Raw genomic sequence first — 15831 nt, 5'->3', positions numbered from 1 at the left:
TTCAGTCTGCAGTGTTGATTCGGACATCAAAAGTGTTTCTATCCTGATTTGGCATGTGCTTCGTGTTTAACAAGAATGTTACCTATCTATCTTTAAAGTGTTTTCTTTACCGACATAACATTTTGAGTTAACCTACCTACATACAGAACTGTACATTACATTATCTATTGAGCATGGAGATAAAACAAAAATGTTGAAAGACTAGACAAAAGCGTATGTGTAGAAATCTTAATGATCTATTTGGATCTGTGTGAAACTTGCCAGAAAAATTATAAGTTCCAAAAAAGCTTTAGTAGTGAAACCTATACCGTTAAAAGAAATTAATATATGTCAAATCGATTTGATAGATATGCATCCCCAAGCAGATCACAAATTAAAATTCATTTTTGTCTACAAAGATCACTTAACCAAATTTGTACAATTAAGGCCGTAGAAAACTAAACGTGCAGAAGAACTAGCATTAGTTCTTCTTAACTTATTTTGTGCCTTTGGAGCTCCTAGCATTCTTCAATTTGACAATGGACGAGAATTCTCCAACAGAATTATAGAAGAACTGTTCTCCATTTGGAAAGATTTGAAGATAGTACACGGTAAGCCAAGACACAGTCAGTCACAAGCATCTGTGAACGTGCGAATCAAGACATCGAAAATATGCTGAGTTCCTCAAACAAGTAACAGAGTTACTTGGAGTAATTACAGAGAGTGAGTTGGAAAGTAACAAAACAAACAAGCGGTCAGAGGGTCTTCGATTTGTACAATTCGCCAAAAACCGAGCTTCTTATTCTGACATGAATTGCAGTCCCAGTCCGCATGAAGTTATGGTTGGGGGTTCCTGCCAAAATTGGTTAGAAAACTTCATCTGTGCCAGAAGATGCCCTAGAAAATATTATTTCGACTAAGGAAGATTTGAAAGCGTTGGTGGAACAAGTAGAAGAAACTAAGTCAGCTCTTGATTCTGAAAAACGTGAAAAAGCAGAAGTGGATGAACCAAATGAGCTTCTACTACAACAAGAACCAGAACAACCTGAGTAACCATCAGTCAATGAATTTAATGCGATTTTAGAAGAACTTTCTTCTCATCAAATTTCAGAGAGACAAGATTCTGTTGCAACAGGCAAACGGATAGGTGCAAAGGAAGGTCTTGAAAAGCAAGCGAAGAAAATGCTTAAAACATCAAACTTGAAATTTCCCCATGGCAGTGTCCGTGATCAGGGACGTATCTTGCCATTCCTGCGCCCTTGGCGAAATTCAATGCTCCCGCCCCCACCCCCTTCCACAAAGAACGAGGCTCCCATTAATTGCAACCACAATTCACATTCACTATGCAGAGGGACTGTAATGTAACAATTTTTAAATAGTTGTAGGTGTAGGCAAATTACTACAACTACTACTTTAAAATGTATTAGGCCTGGGTTAAAAAAACAGTAACAATGAAAGAGGCGAAATGAATTTCGACTGGGTTCAAGTTCTCTGTTTAACCCAGATATGACAATACCAAGAGGGACCATTTGGAAAATATTTTACGGTTCAGACAACCCGTATGAAACGAGTGTGTGTACTCGTACCTGTGTACTCATACTGTAAACTAATACAGAGTATGTCATTAGTAAAATAAGCAAATCTACGGTTTCGTTTTGATTTAAATCTGTCTGCCTCCATCCTCCGATAGCCTCCTTGATAACAGGTAGACCTAGAAATAGTACTATCGGAGGATGGAGGGAGACAGATTTAAATCAAAACGAGACCGTAGATTTTCTTATTGAAGTTATACTTCTTTAGGCACGAGGGTAAATTTTTATTTTTACTGAGCGCATGCGCACACTGACAGTATGGTATGAAACGTTATACGGGATCTGATTGGGTGTTAAAATCATCTGTCAATAATTGTTCAAATGGAGGTTCTGGATAAACAAAATGTTGTGTAAATTAGTTTTTATTGTTGTGAGGACAGAGACAAAAAGCAAGTTTATAATTATTGTAGTGACTTTTTAAATAGTTTTTAAAAGCAACAGGTACGTACCTTATTTTAAATGTTTCAGTATTGTAATAAAAAATTACAAATTAGGTAAATACCTATTTGGAAAATGTACCTACCTAGCTAGTAGGTAATGCTTTGATTTACATAATTTGATTACCAACAAAAATCTCCATCTAATATATTACTTTTTTAGTCTATATTTTGTCGTATTTTAATTCCACAAGAATCAAACTTATTTGATCAAACTAACAGAATAAGCAACAAACTGTCTAAAAAATTTTAAAACGTTTGGTTGCTAGGTATATCTTCACACGTCATTCACAATGTCTCGGTAGTTAAATTCTGCGTGGGGTGAGTTCAAAATAATCTAAACGTGATAGATGCAGTTTCAATTCCCAATGGAAATTTTTATTTTGTTTATATTCATTTTTAATATTTATTTTATAAGTATATTTATTATATTTTTTTTTCAGAAAATACGTATTTAGTTAAAATTTTTTCAACAATTGTTCAGAAATAATTTCTTTGGTTTCATTTTTCAATGTGTTTGCGTGTGTTTTATTCTTTTATTTTTTTAATTTTTTGTATTGTTTTAATAAAAATTTTTGGAAAGTAGTAAGTATTAAAATTAGTTTAATAATAGAAGTATAACTTCTTATGTGCGTACAAAGTACACACTCATTCTTTTTTTACTAATGCCATACTCTGTATTAGAGTACACAGATTCGTTTTATACGGGTTCTCTGAACCGTAAATTGGAATATTTTCCTAACGGTGCCTTTTGATATTGTCATACCTAGGTTAAACAGAGAACTTGAATCGAGTTGAAATTCATTTCACTTATTCCCCGTTAGAGGGCGTTCTACCCATACTGCGATATAAATAGTTTTAATTTATATCGAGAAACTACGGTCGTTTTGGTGTAAATTTGTCTTCCTCAGAGCCTCCTTGAGAACAGGTAGACCTAGAAATAGTGCTATCGGAGGATGGAAGGAGACAGATTTAAATCGAAACGAAACCGTAGATTTTCTTATTTTAATAAAGGAGGTATTTTTGAAACATTATTTATTTTACTTACTTATAAAATTATTCTACTCACTACTACTTTACATGTAATATTGTGATTCACAATTTGTGAATATGTTACATTCGTGACAAAATGTACTTACTTACATAAACTATCATAACTATGCACTTATGTTCATATTACTTTCAGCGAAAACATACAGTGGAGCCCCGATAAGTCGGCCCCTGATAACCCGGAAGTCCGGCTAACCCGGATCGTTTTTCATCAGACAAATATTTCAACAATAAAAATATATGTAATATAATATTTGATAGATAATGGGTATTTGTGTAATTTGAACTATACGATAGTAAAAATGACTCATGGTACATGGCGTTCATTGTTTCGGATTATCGGAAACAACAGGCCCCTGTTACTCCTTTATTTATTTCGAACTGTCTTAGCATTGTTTAAAAAATACTAGAAGACTATTTAAAAAATTATTTTTTAAACAATGGTCTTAGTCTCCACTGTTCTGATTGTGACCGTATTGTGTGTGTACCTAGTACAGTCGTATTTCAATTATATCTGAGTTTATTTGTAAGTATACCGTATTTTATTAATTTTTTACCATATTCTCCGGCTAATTTATAAAAGTAAAATCTTGGATTTCCTAAAAGTTTTTCTTCCGCTAATTTTGCGCCCCCTCACTCTTGCGCCCTTGGCGGGGGCCTCTTTCGCCAACCCCTAAATACGTCCCTGTCCGTGATACGGTAAAATTAAGATTGCCAGATGTTGACAAAGCAAGAGTGTGATTCTAGAAATGTTCTGGTTGTTATTATGAGTGTTCAAAATGAATTATATGAATTGGGTATTAAAGAAGGGCGACTGCCACAGTTGTATAGAGCAGAAACCAATTTACCATCTACCAAGAATCATTCATTCCTCTAGACATCGTTCCCAAACTAAACATTTCATGGAGCAAGTATGTTAGAAAAACGTTTTGTCGGGTGAGCAAGACTATCAGCGATGTGTTTGCAAAACAAAATATAAAACAGATAAGTGTAAATGTAACAAATAAATTTTTTTAATTACAAGGGCCATAACAGTTTACCATGTCACAACAAATAGTAAGTAAGTAAAGTAGTAGTATTAATTTAGACAAAAAAATTCAACTCAGTTTATACAAATATCGTCTCTTGTTTTTATTTCGGTCCAATAAAAATTACACTTCTAGAATATCTATTGAAATTTATTGTTTTTATTTCATCATTTTCTACTTTTACCGCTGTTTCTTGGTAATTGTATACAATTATCGGTAAAAGTAGATAATTGAAGATAATTTCCTACATTTACCGTCGACTTTGGTAATTGTATACAATTACCGGTAATTGTATACAATTACCAATTATCTACTTTTACTGAGACAGGTACATATGATGATGTTTTGTTTTAATGTATATACAGTAACCGCCACACTATTAGACACACGGGTACATTGAGGTAATACAGTCCTGTTTACTTTAGTGTTTAGTGACGTCTAGAACGTCAGAAAATGTATAGAAACCAATATAAACATAGAAAGTTGACAGTTTATAGAACAGTTGTATTTGAAGGTTATAGTTGTCATTGTATTAAAGTTGTAAAAGTTATAAAATAAGTTGTTGGTGTTTGAATCAAGTTTTTATTTTAAAAAAGAGTAAAAATAGTATTAATTAAGGTATTTTTTGTATGGAAAATCAATGAATGATTTATAAACTCTTACGCACTCTTCCTTGCAAATTTCGACAGAGTATTTCAAGTAACTGTGGGATCCAAAATAAGCATCCCCCAGAAAACTCAAAAATGGTCTACCACAAGGCTCGGTACCATTGCTTTTTAGCTTTTATATCGCAGACAGGCCGATAACCAACATCCACAAAGTTTTGGCTATGTTGATGACCGGGCTTTATTAACACAAACAAATTTATTAGAAGAAGCTGAAGATATTCTGACAGAATACCTAGCGGTTATGGGAAGACCTACAAGTCCTCATGGACAAAATCACGTATTACAGTCAACAATATGGACTCAATATAAACGTAAAGAAAACAAAGCTTATGATAGTCAGCAAGAAAAAGATAACAGAAGGTCAACTCTATATCAACCAAACCCCTGTAGAAAGAGTGAGGCACTACAACTACCTCGGCACCATAATAAATGAAGAATGGACCAACAACCAAGAAATAAGAGCGCGCATCGGAAAAGCTAGATCAATCTTCAACCGCATGGGGGCGTTTTTCAAGAGCCACAACCTTTCTATTGGTATAAAAGTAAGAATGCTGAGATGTTATGTCTTCTCTGTCCTTTTTTATGGTGTTGAATCATGGACATTGAACGAGGATATGTGCCGAAAATTGGAAGCATTTGAGATGTGGCTATATCGAAGAATTATTAAAATCCCATGGACTGATCGGGTCACAAATAAGAAGGTTCTTAGAAAAATGGGGAAGAACCGAGAAGTACTAACCACCATCAAATCTCGAAAGTTGGAATACTTTGGACACATTATGCGAAATGAATCCAGATATGCCCTCCTACAAGCCATCCTGCAGGGAAAAATATTTGGAAAGCGAGGTCCAGGAAGAAGAAGAACATCCTGGTTAAAGAACCTCAGAACCTGATTCAACACAACATCTGTGCAGCTTTTCCGCGTTGCTGCAGATAAAGTGAAGATTGCTATGATAATCGCCAACATTCGTCACGGATAGACACATCAAAAAGAAGATGGGAAGTTACTTTTAAAAATGGAGACTTAGCCTCAAGCCTCTAAATCAGAAGTAACCTACTTCCACCTAAACAACAATCTGGCTTCAAGAACACTTAACTTTCACTTTGATAACACACGACTCAACCATAATAAACATCTAAAATACCTAGGCGTGGTTTTGGACAGAGCATTAAGCTTTAGAAAACGTTTAAGTATGTACAATTTGGCTTCAGAAATGGACTGGGAACCCGTTACGCACTCTTTGCACTAAATGTGTTATTGCAGAAATGCCGAGATCAAAGGAAAGACGTCTTTGCTGTATTTATTGACTATGAGAAGGCCTTTGATCGAGTACAACATCACAAATTAATTAAAATATTAAAGGATAAAGGAGTTGATAGTCAAGATGTACGAATCATAGAAAAATTATACTGGCGTCAAACAGTGACAGCTTGCATAAATGGAAAATCAACAAAAATATGCAAAATACAAAGAGGTGTCAGACAGGGTTGTATACTGTCCCCACTGTTATTCAATTTATATTCAGATAGAATATTTAAGGAAGTGCTGCATAATTTGAAATGGGGTGTGAAAGTTAATGGAATTCTGATAAATACAATCAGATATGCAGACGATACAGTTATTTTAAGTGATGATATAAATGGATTACAACACCTTTTAAATGCCATTGACACAGTGGGAAGAGAGCTTGGCCTAAATATAAACTGTTCAAAAACAAAATACATGGTATTTAGCCGTTTGGCCCATCAAGATTCACGGTTATATGTTGATGGTCATATTATAATGTCGAGATAGCCCGCACATGAGGTCATTCTTTTATAATGATACCTTGCAACTTCAACTTTGAAAGCGCATGATTAAATGCTACATTTGGTCAGTCCTCTTGTATGGTGTCGAAGCATGGGCATTAAAAATATCCACTATTAACCGTTTGGAGGCCTTTGAAATGTGGCTGCACAGACGTATACTGAAAATGCCATGGACGGCTATGCTGACAAATGTGGCAGTCCTTAAGAGAGCAAATGCTACCCGCGAGCTGCTTGATAACATCAAATATAGAAAGATGGCCTATTTTGGACACGTAGTAAGGGGAGACCGGTATAATATTCTTTAACTTATTATGATGGGTAAAATCGAAGGACGCAGAGGAATTGGTAGAAAGCAGGCCTCTTGGTTGAAGAATATCCGGGAGTGGACAGGAATAAAGAAAGCAGAACACCTATTTAGAATAGCTCGAGACAGAGACAGTTTCGCCATGTTAATCGCCAACGTCAAGGGGACTTGATAGGGCACGTTAAGAAGAAGAAGATGTACAGTTATCGAGAAGCTTAAATATAGAAATAACATAATTCAGAAGCTCTGCAGCCCATCATGGGGGCATCAGTATCCACACTCAGGTCTTCAGGCTTAGCTTTTGATTATTCTGTAGCTGAATATTGCTCAACAATATGGATCAACAGTGCTCACGTTCAAAAGGTTGATGTCCAGCCAAATAACACCATGAGAATGATCGCTGAGGTAATCAAATCTACACCAACCCATTGGCTACCAGTGCTGAGCGACATTCCACCACCACACCTTCGCCGACTCAATCTGCTTACTAAAGAATACAGTGATGAGTGCGCTAATAACCGGAAAAATAATGTAAAAGACGGGAAACATAATACTTTGTGAAATAAAAAGAGATGAAACTAGTAGAGGTGGGAAATAGGGACCCATAAATTTACAGTATATTGATAGCTTCCCACCTTTACACGTATCGGAGGAATTTGGCAATTATGACTGTGAGAGTGACAGATTTAATTTGCATACTCCTCCGATACGTCTAAAGGTGGGAAACTACCAATATAATGTAAATTTATAGGTTTCTATTGATGATTTCCCACCTCTACAAGTTTCATCTCTTTTTATTTCACAACGTATTATACATTTTCGTCTATTGCGTTATTTTGCCGGTTCTTAGTGTACTCATCACTATATAACAAGATCCTTAACAACACGGCGCCGCCGGCGCACAGTGGTCCAAAAACCCGAAAAGATGGCCAAAATATAAAAGCGTTTTTTGATTTGCATGAAATTAGGCATACAGGGTGTTGGAGAAATAAATTCCCAACACTAATGATTAGTAAAACTATACTTTATTTCAATATTTTATTTAGTGGTTTGCGCCTTGTGTACACTTCACAACATTTTTTCTATGTTTTTATGTTCTATGATTCAAAGTTTACACAAAGGCGCCATATTCAAAACAAAAAAAGTTCGTTGCCAAGGTTTTGTTAGGGATAATAAAAGAATATAATAAACGGGAAAGTAGGGCTTGTGTCCGATCCCACATAAATTACTTTAATACCAAAAGTTTGTGTTATTGTAGTAAAGTAAATTAGTGAAAAGTGCCTTTAGTTATTCCTAGCTTCCGAAATTCAAAACCAGTGAAAAATTATTCCTTGATGTTGAAAAAACCCAACACAGGGGTTTTTGAGGTCGCTAAGTACGAATCCGAAGTCTAAATTGCAAAAAACAAAATGGCGGATGTAGTATGGCGGGCTTATGTATTTTAAATATATGTAATACCGTCGAAATTTGATATCCGGGGGTTTTTGAGGCTGCTGATTACGAATACGAAATCGAAATTTCAAAAAACAAAATGGCGGAGGCCATTTTGTTTTGTTGTGGATGCCATGGATACCAATTTTTTATTCCAACGTTAAATTCAATTATCAATCATATGAAAGTCAAAATTAATTTTTTCTTTATTTTCAGTAATACTGTACCTGACCCTTTTATCTACGATTTTGCCCTACGATACTGAAATAACTAAAGATCTACAGTCATAACAACTACCTGAATGCTGCGGCATGATCTGTTTATTCTGCGTTGTTAACGATTCATATTGAAACTCATAGCGCAGAGCGATTGTACAAAAAATTCTCGCAAAACCAAAAGGACAGATAGTGGCAACTATTTTTTTTTTAATCTTAAAGAGAGAAATATAAGCTAAAAGATGATTGTAGTAACATCTTGGAATTCGATGGAATACATAACTATTTGGCTATCTGAAAATTTAATTTTTTCAAAATATATACTTTCTTATTACTTAATTTCAACTTAAAATCGACTAAATATAACACATATACAAATATTTTGATATTATCCGCTTTTATTAAAGATGACTCCACGAATATCCTCCATTTTGCAGAATTGAATTTGCGCACTTCGTTTTCGAGATACACGCACAAGACTGTGCGTATAAAATATTCGTTATTCTTAACAGCGCTTCTGTTCGGTATGAAGGTGAACTTTGAACTGAACTGGAAATTCAGATACAGAAGATATAGCTCTATGGTTACCAACACTGAATAGGGAATTTAATTCTCTTTTAGAAAATGTAATAATATTCTCGAAACGTTGAATTTTTTTTTACTTTTGGCCAGCTTTTCGGGATTTTGGACCACTGTGCGGCGCTGCCGATTCATAACTATATAGAGGATGCAACTAAAAGTCGACTGCGCTACAGAAAATCTTTGAGAGGAAACAGTAGCGATCAACAGGTAGCAATGAACGCATTCCAAGATTGCGGCTGTAATTTTGAATATTTTGTTGAGATATTTGGCACACTTATTCGTAATATAATAATGAATGGCGGTACAGAGCCCAATTTCAGAAATATATTAGTATGTGGAAATTACTCTATAACTAAATAAAATATTGCAAAAAGGAGCCTGTGACGCCATTAAGAAAGACAAAAAAATACACTTTCTTCAAATAAACGATTTTATCCCGTGCCTAGATTTTGTGTCACATTGGAACTACATACTAAAAATCGATTTTTTTATAACAAGAAATCGAACGTCACTGACTTGGCAACATTTCGCGACTATGTTTATAAAAATTATTGTTTTTGATAGTATAAACGTCACTGTCAGTGTCGAATTACTGACGCACTGTTGCCTCACTTTTGAAAGTTCGCAGAACTTTCGCAATCTTGGACCGCGTTTGTTGCTACCTGTTGATCGCTACTGTCTCACCTTAACACAAACCGCAGAATCAGCCGCAGCCACCGGATTCAACATGATAACCAAATGGATCCATGAATGGTCGGAAGCTCTACCAAATACATTTATACCTTGCATCACAGAGACACCTCCTGGATTTGACCTACCACGTAAGACCTGGTGCACACTTAACCACATTAGAACTCAACATGGTCGATGTGCGTATACTGCGGCGAGGTCCAATCTATCAAACACATAACGGAGGAGTGTCACCAGCGAGCCTACGAGGGCAGTTCACAATATTTCCTATTGCGACGATCAAGTCGATTAATTACATAAACAACCTAGACGTTTGCCTATAAATTGAGCATGATCAAGTATTTTTATATCGAGTCAATTTTAACTTAACAAATCTTAATTTGTAATTTTATAAATTTGTCGAAAAATGCAATACGCTAAATAATCAATAAAATAAATAATAAAATGTATTGTATGATTTCAGATTATATAAGAACGTTTACCTGGGATAAGAGATTAGAAACAATGGTCAAGAAAAGTGGTATTTTAGGAGGGCAAGGCAAATTACCTACTATAATCTCGCCAGAAGAGTATCAAAAACGTTTTATGGAGGCGATGCATAAGTATTTTTTGGAAGTACCTGATCATTGGGCTGGTTTAGGAAAGCCATTTGAATTGTAAATATGGATAGAACACAAAATTTTAACAATACTTAATACTTAGTAGATATAGCTAAAAGCATGTATAAGTTATCAAAGTATAATTGAAAAACTCGAATCGAGGACCTTTTTAACAATATTGTGCCTAAACTAGAGTACAAATTTTTTATCTAGACTCGAAAGCGTTAATAACATGTTTAAATAAACATAAGTATACTGTATATGCAAGTAGGTTTATTATTTATACCAAATTTGCCCTCTATTCACCTTCCTTCTTCTTTAAGTGCGGTCTCCCAACCGGAGGTTAAATATCATCATCACTATCTTTACTTTATTACCGCTGCTCTGAAGAGTTCTATGAAACTGCATTTTAACCAGTCCCTTAAATTTTTCAACCATGATACTCTCCTTCTTCCTCTTATATTTCCCTGTATTGTGAGCCTTAACTTTTCATATCGCTGTCCCTTCTGTCTACTGCTTGAGCTATCCTGCCCGCGCACTGGCGAGCCATTAAACATAATTCTTATTCTTCTTTTATATAGGCAGTACTGCCTGTTTTCTTCAACGATGCATTTCATTCTGCCCCTAAGTTGTCATTCCATCTTTTCCTTGGGCGTCCTATACTTCTCCTGCCTAACAGTGACTTGTCCCTGGCTATTCTTCTGGCTATCCTGTAGTCCTTTTCCAGCAATCCTTCTTAAGATCTTCATTTCGTTGGTCTCCAGATGTCTTCGTGTTTTGCTTGTATCTGCTCTTGTTTCGGCCGTGTAAGTCATAACTGGCCTAATAACTGACTTATAGTGCGGCAGATTCGTGCAAATATTTATAAGAATTGCACATTTAATGATACAAGCATATAAAGTGGGCCACATATACTGCACATATAAAGGTTCAAATTTAGATATGAGGCCATCTCAGATTTTGCCTTTTACAAAAATGGCGGACATTCAAAATGGGCGGCTATACATATGTGACTAATAGCACGATATCTTTTGAATGAAAAGTCCGATTTCAACCAAATTTGGTACATTACATAGGTTCTTTTTGTGATTTACAAGATCTATGTCGTAAACTGGAAGAATCGGTTTACCAGAAGTTGTGTTTTTCCTGGTTTTTCATGTAAAACTATTTTATATTATGTAAATAATTTATTTTCAATTTTTTTACCCTGTATATATTAATTTTTCATAATGGTAATACCACCATTGAAAAGAGCGTAAGAATATGTTTTAGAAAATATTTTGAACTTTTTAGTTATGTTAATTACCATTTAATAAATGCATAACGTATCTTCACATGTACCTTTGTGTGGCAGATTCGTGCAAATATTATAAGAATTATTGTGCATTTAATGGTAGAAGCATATAATTTGGACCACATATACTACACCGTGACCCGTCAAAATAGCCCGGTCAAAACAGCCCCGTCAAAAAAGCCCCGTCAAAATAGCCCGAACACAAAATAGCCTCGACAAAATAGCCCGCAAACAAAATAGCCCCGACAAAATAGATCGCACACAAAATAGCCCCGGTCAAAACAGCCCCGGATAAAATAGCCCCGGCTAAAACAGCCTCGTATAAACAATTACATAATTATTTATACAAGGTGTCCAAAAACTTTTTTTTTTCATTTAAATTATTTGACAAAAAGGAAGAATGTATTTAATTTATTTAATTTAAAATGCATTTTAGTGTTTCCCGAAAACAGAAAAAAATGTTTATATCATAAAATTGATTTTCGTTTAACTTAAATGTTCAAACTTCCAAGAGGCAGGGAAGACAGGACTCGAGTTCTCTGAAAAGACCATTTTTATTTGATGTGGTTAAGATAAACATCTGAATTGAGGATAATTACCATTTCCGAAAAAATGTATTTTTAAGGAATGATTTCATGATGAATTCTGAAGGGAGCTTTTTTGTCGGGGCTATTTTGTCGGCGGGCTATTATTCCGCGGCTATTTTGTCTGCAGGCTATTTTGTCGGAGCTATTTTGTGTACGGGATATTATGTCGGGGCTATTTTGTCGGAGCTTTTTTGACGGGGCTATTTTGACGGGGTACCATACTACACATACAAAAGTTCAAATTCAGTTATGAGGCCATCTCAGATTTTGCCTCTTACAAAAATGGCGAGTAATCAAAATGGCGGCTATACATATGTGAGTAATAGCACGATAGCTTTTGAACGAAAAGTTCGATTTCAGCCAAATTTGTCATCAAGGTTGTTTTTTGGATGAATAAGATCGAGGTTTTGAACCGGAAGAATCGGTTCACCAGAAGTTGTGTTTTTACTGTTTTTTTTTATGTAAAAATCTGTTGTTTTTTTTTCAATTCTTTCACCCTGTATATATTAATTTTTCAAAAAGTTAATACCGCCATTGAAAAGAGTGTAAACATAATTTTTACGAGAGATTTTGAACTTTTTAGTTATGTTAATTACAATTTAATAAATGCATAACGTATCTTCAGATGTACTTGTGTGCGTCAGATTCATTTTGAATGCCCGCCATTTTTGTAAAAGATAAAATCTGAGATGGCCTCATATCTAAATTTGAATCTTTGTATGTGTAGTGTGTGTAGTCCAAATTATATGATTTAACCATTAAATGCACAATAATTCTTATATTATTTGCACGAATCTGCCGCACATAGGTTTATAGGTACATGTGAAGATACATTATGCATTTATTAATTGGTAATTAACGTAACTAAAGAGTTTAAAATATTGCCTAAAAATATTTTTACGCTCTTTTCAACGCCGGTATTAACTTTTTGAAAAATTAATATATACAGGGTGAAAGAATTATTAGAGAAACAACATGTTTTTACATAAAAATCAGGAAAAACACAACTTCTGGTAAATCGATTCTTTTGGTTCAAGACTTTGGTCTTGCACATCAAAAGAAGAACCTATATACCAAATTTGGTTGAAATCGGACTTCGTTCAAAAGTTATCGTGCTATTAGTCACTTATGTATAGTCGCCATTTTGAATGCCCGCCATTTTTGTAAAAAGTAAAATCTGAGATGGCCCTTTATCTAAATTTGAACCTTGATGTGTGTAGTATATGTGGTCCAAATTATAGCTTCTACGATTAAATTCACAATAATTCTTATAATATTTGTACGAATCTGTCACATATAGGTACATGAGAAGATACATTATGCATTTATTAAATGGTAATTAACATAACTAAAATTTTCAAAATATTTTCTACAAAATAATTTTATGCTCTCTTCAATTGCGGTATTACCATTTTGAAAAATTAATATATACAGAGGGAAAAAATTGAAAAAAAAACATATTTTTTACATAAACAACCAGTAAAAACACAACTTCTGGTAAACCGATTCTTCTGGTTCACCACATCCATCTTGTAAACCAAAAAAAAAGAACCTATATACCAAATTTGGTTGAAATCTGAAGTCTCGTTCAAAAGTTATCGTGCTATTAGTCACATATGTATAGTCGCCATTTTGAATCCCCGCCATTTTTGTAAAAGGTAAAATCTGAGATGGCCTCATATCTAAATTTGAACCTTTATATGTGTAGTATATGTGGTCCAAATTATATACTTGTATCATTAAATGTGCAATTGTATCACATATCGGCCGCACTATTATATATTCGGGCCTTTGTTTCCAATCTTAGGTGTTTGTTTTTCCAAATTGTGTCGTTTAGGCATCCGGTCGTTCTACTAGCTTTAGTTATTTGGTCTTTTACCTCTTCTTCGATATTGTTGTCGGCTGATAGATTAATTCCCAGGTATTTGAAATTCATTATTTGTATAATTTGATTGTCTAACTCCAATTTGCATCTTATTGGTTCTTTGGCCATTACTAAGCTTTTTGTTCTTTGTGCTGATATTTTCATAATCATTTCTTTTGCGTTAATGTTGAACTCATGCATTAATCTATGTAGGTCGTCTTCGCACTCTACTACTAACACGGTGTCATCAGCGTAACAGAGTATTTTTATCTCTCTATCGCCCATTTTGTACCCTCTTTTTTTTTCTTCACTTGTTTTATTATTGCATCCAACATTATGTTAAACAGTAGAGGGCTTAGTGAATCTCCTTAACTGATTCCTGTATTCCATTGACCTTCATTTCTATTTTATTTCTTACATATATGTTTTCTATCAGTTTTATGATATCCAGTGGTAAATTTTTGTCATATAGTAGGCGTATCACATCTTTTAATTGGATTCTATCAAACGCTTTCTCTAGGTCTATGAAACAGAAAAAGGCTCGTTTGTTATATTCTAATGATTTCTCTGCTATTTGCCTTATCACAAAAACTGCATCGTTACATGATCTTCTGCTTCTAAATCCTTGTTGTTCATCCAATATATTTATGCACGCCATTATTTTCTCTATAAGCATTTTTGTTGTGAGTTTCAGTATAGTGCTCAGTAAATGTATCCCTCTATAGTTACAGGGGTCTGCCCTATCACCTTTCCTTAATAACGCTTCATTAAACATATTTAATTCTTTCGGGTACTACCAAATACTTAAGTAAAGTTTCAATTCGTTAAAAAGGTCTAATAAATAGTTTTTTTAGCAATAAATGGAACCGTACATAATCTGAATGCAACTCTCTTTTATACTTAATGACAGGAAACCTATTCATGTAGTTTATTCGCTTAAAAATTTGTATATATATTCACTGTACGTAATTTTTTTTAATGAAATATATTATTATTTGTTTCTAAGATTATTTCATTCATAGAGATTCTGACCAATAGAAACCGACAAAAATAAAAATTTCAGCGATTATTTTTTAATGATTTTAATTTCCAATCATGTAAGATTTTTCATCACGTGTTTAATTCTGTCCAATATTATTATACTGTAAATAATCTACTTACATTTTTATACTGAGAATGAATTTAAGTATTTTGTTTCTGTTTAGTTACAACGAGTTCTCTAGTTTTGACAAGAGGACAAATACAAATATCGATATTGCTTTAATAATATTTAATAAAGGTGGCTTTTCACAGGTGTCAAATGAAAGAACATGAGCTATATTTTCAACTTGGTTTAAAAAAGTGAATAATAAATGCATTTATTAGTAATAAATAATTATGCAAAAGTATCGTAAATCTTTCCTTATAAACTATTTATTTTATCGTATAAGAAATTCTACATATTTATTACAATTTTTTATGAATTATGATATAGATAACATTACTTGGTAGTTGTGCACTTAAATCAGGGTAAAAAAGTTAATTTTTTTGGAAAAAGTTATTCAAAAATGTTATAAAGAAAAATTGACGATACTTTTGCATAATTATTTATTACTAATAAATGCATTTTTTATTCACTTTTTTAAACCATGTTGAAAATGTATCTCATGCTCTTTCATTTGACACCTGTGGAATGGTTCTAAGGTCCAATTGACTTTAATTT

The 15831-nt window shown here is 33.9% G+C and overlaps 1 protein-coding gene across 1 annotated transcript in view; it reads left to right on the top strand.

Moving 5' to 3' along the window:
• The window catches only part of LOC126885728 (1-phosphatidylinositol 3-phosphate 5-kinase), a 106956-nt gene extending 91827 nt beyond the window's left edge, over positions 1 to 15129 (top strand). The window contains exon 20 of the mRNA XM_050652497.1: positions 10249 to 15129. Within this exon, the coding sequence (XP_050508454.1) occupies positions 10249 to 10445 (197 nt within the window). The 3' untranslated portion in view covers positions 10446 to 15129. The remainder of the gene's footprint in view (positions 1 to 10248) is intronic.
• The last annotated feature ends 702 nt before the right edge of the window (positions 15130 to 15831 follow it).

Source organism: Diabrotica virgifera, chromosome 5 (assembly GCF_917563875.1).
Source record: "Diabrotica virgifera virgifera chromosome 5, PGI_DIABVI_V3a".
In the NCBI taxonomy this organism is placed as follows: Eukaryota; Metazoa; Arthropoda; class Insecta; order Coleoptera; family Chrysomelidae; genus Diabrotica; species Diabrotica virgifera.
Note: the sequence above shows the minus strand (reverse complement) of the source record. Positions and strands in the feature narration are given on the sequence as shown.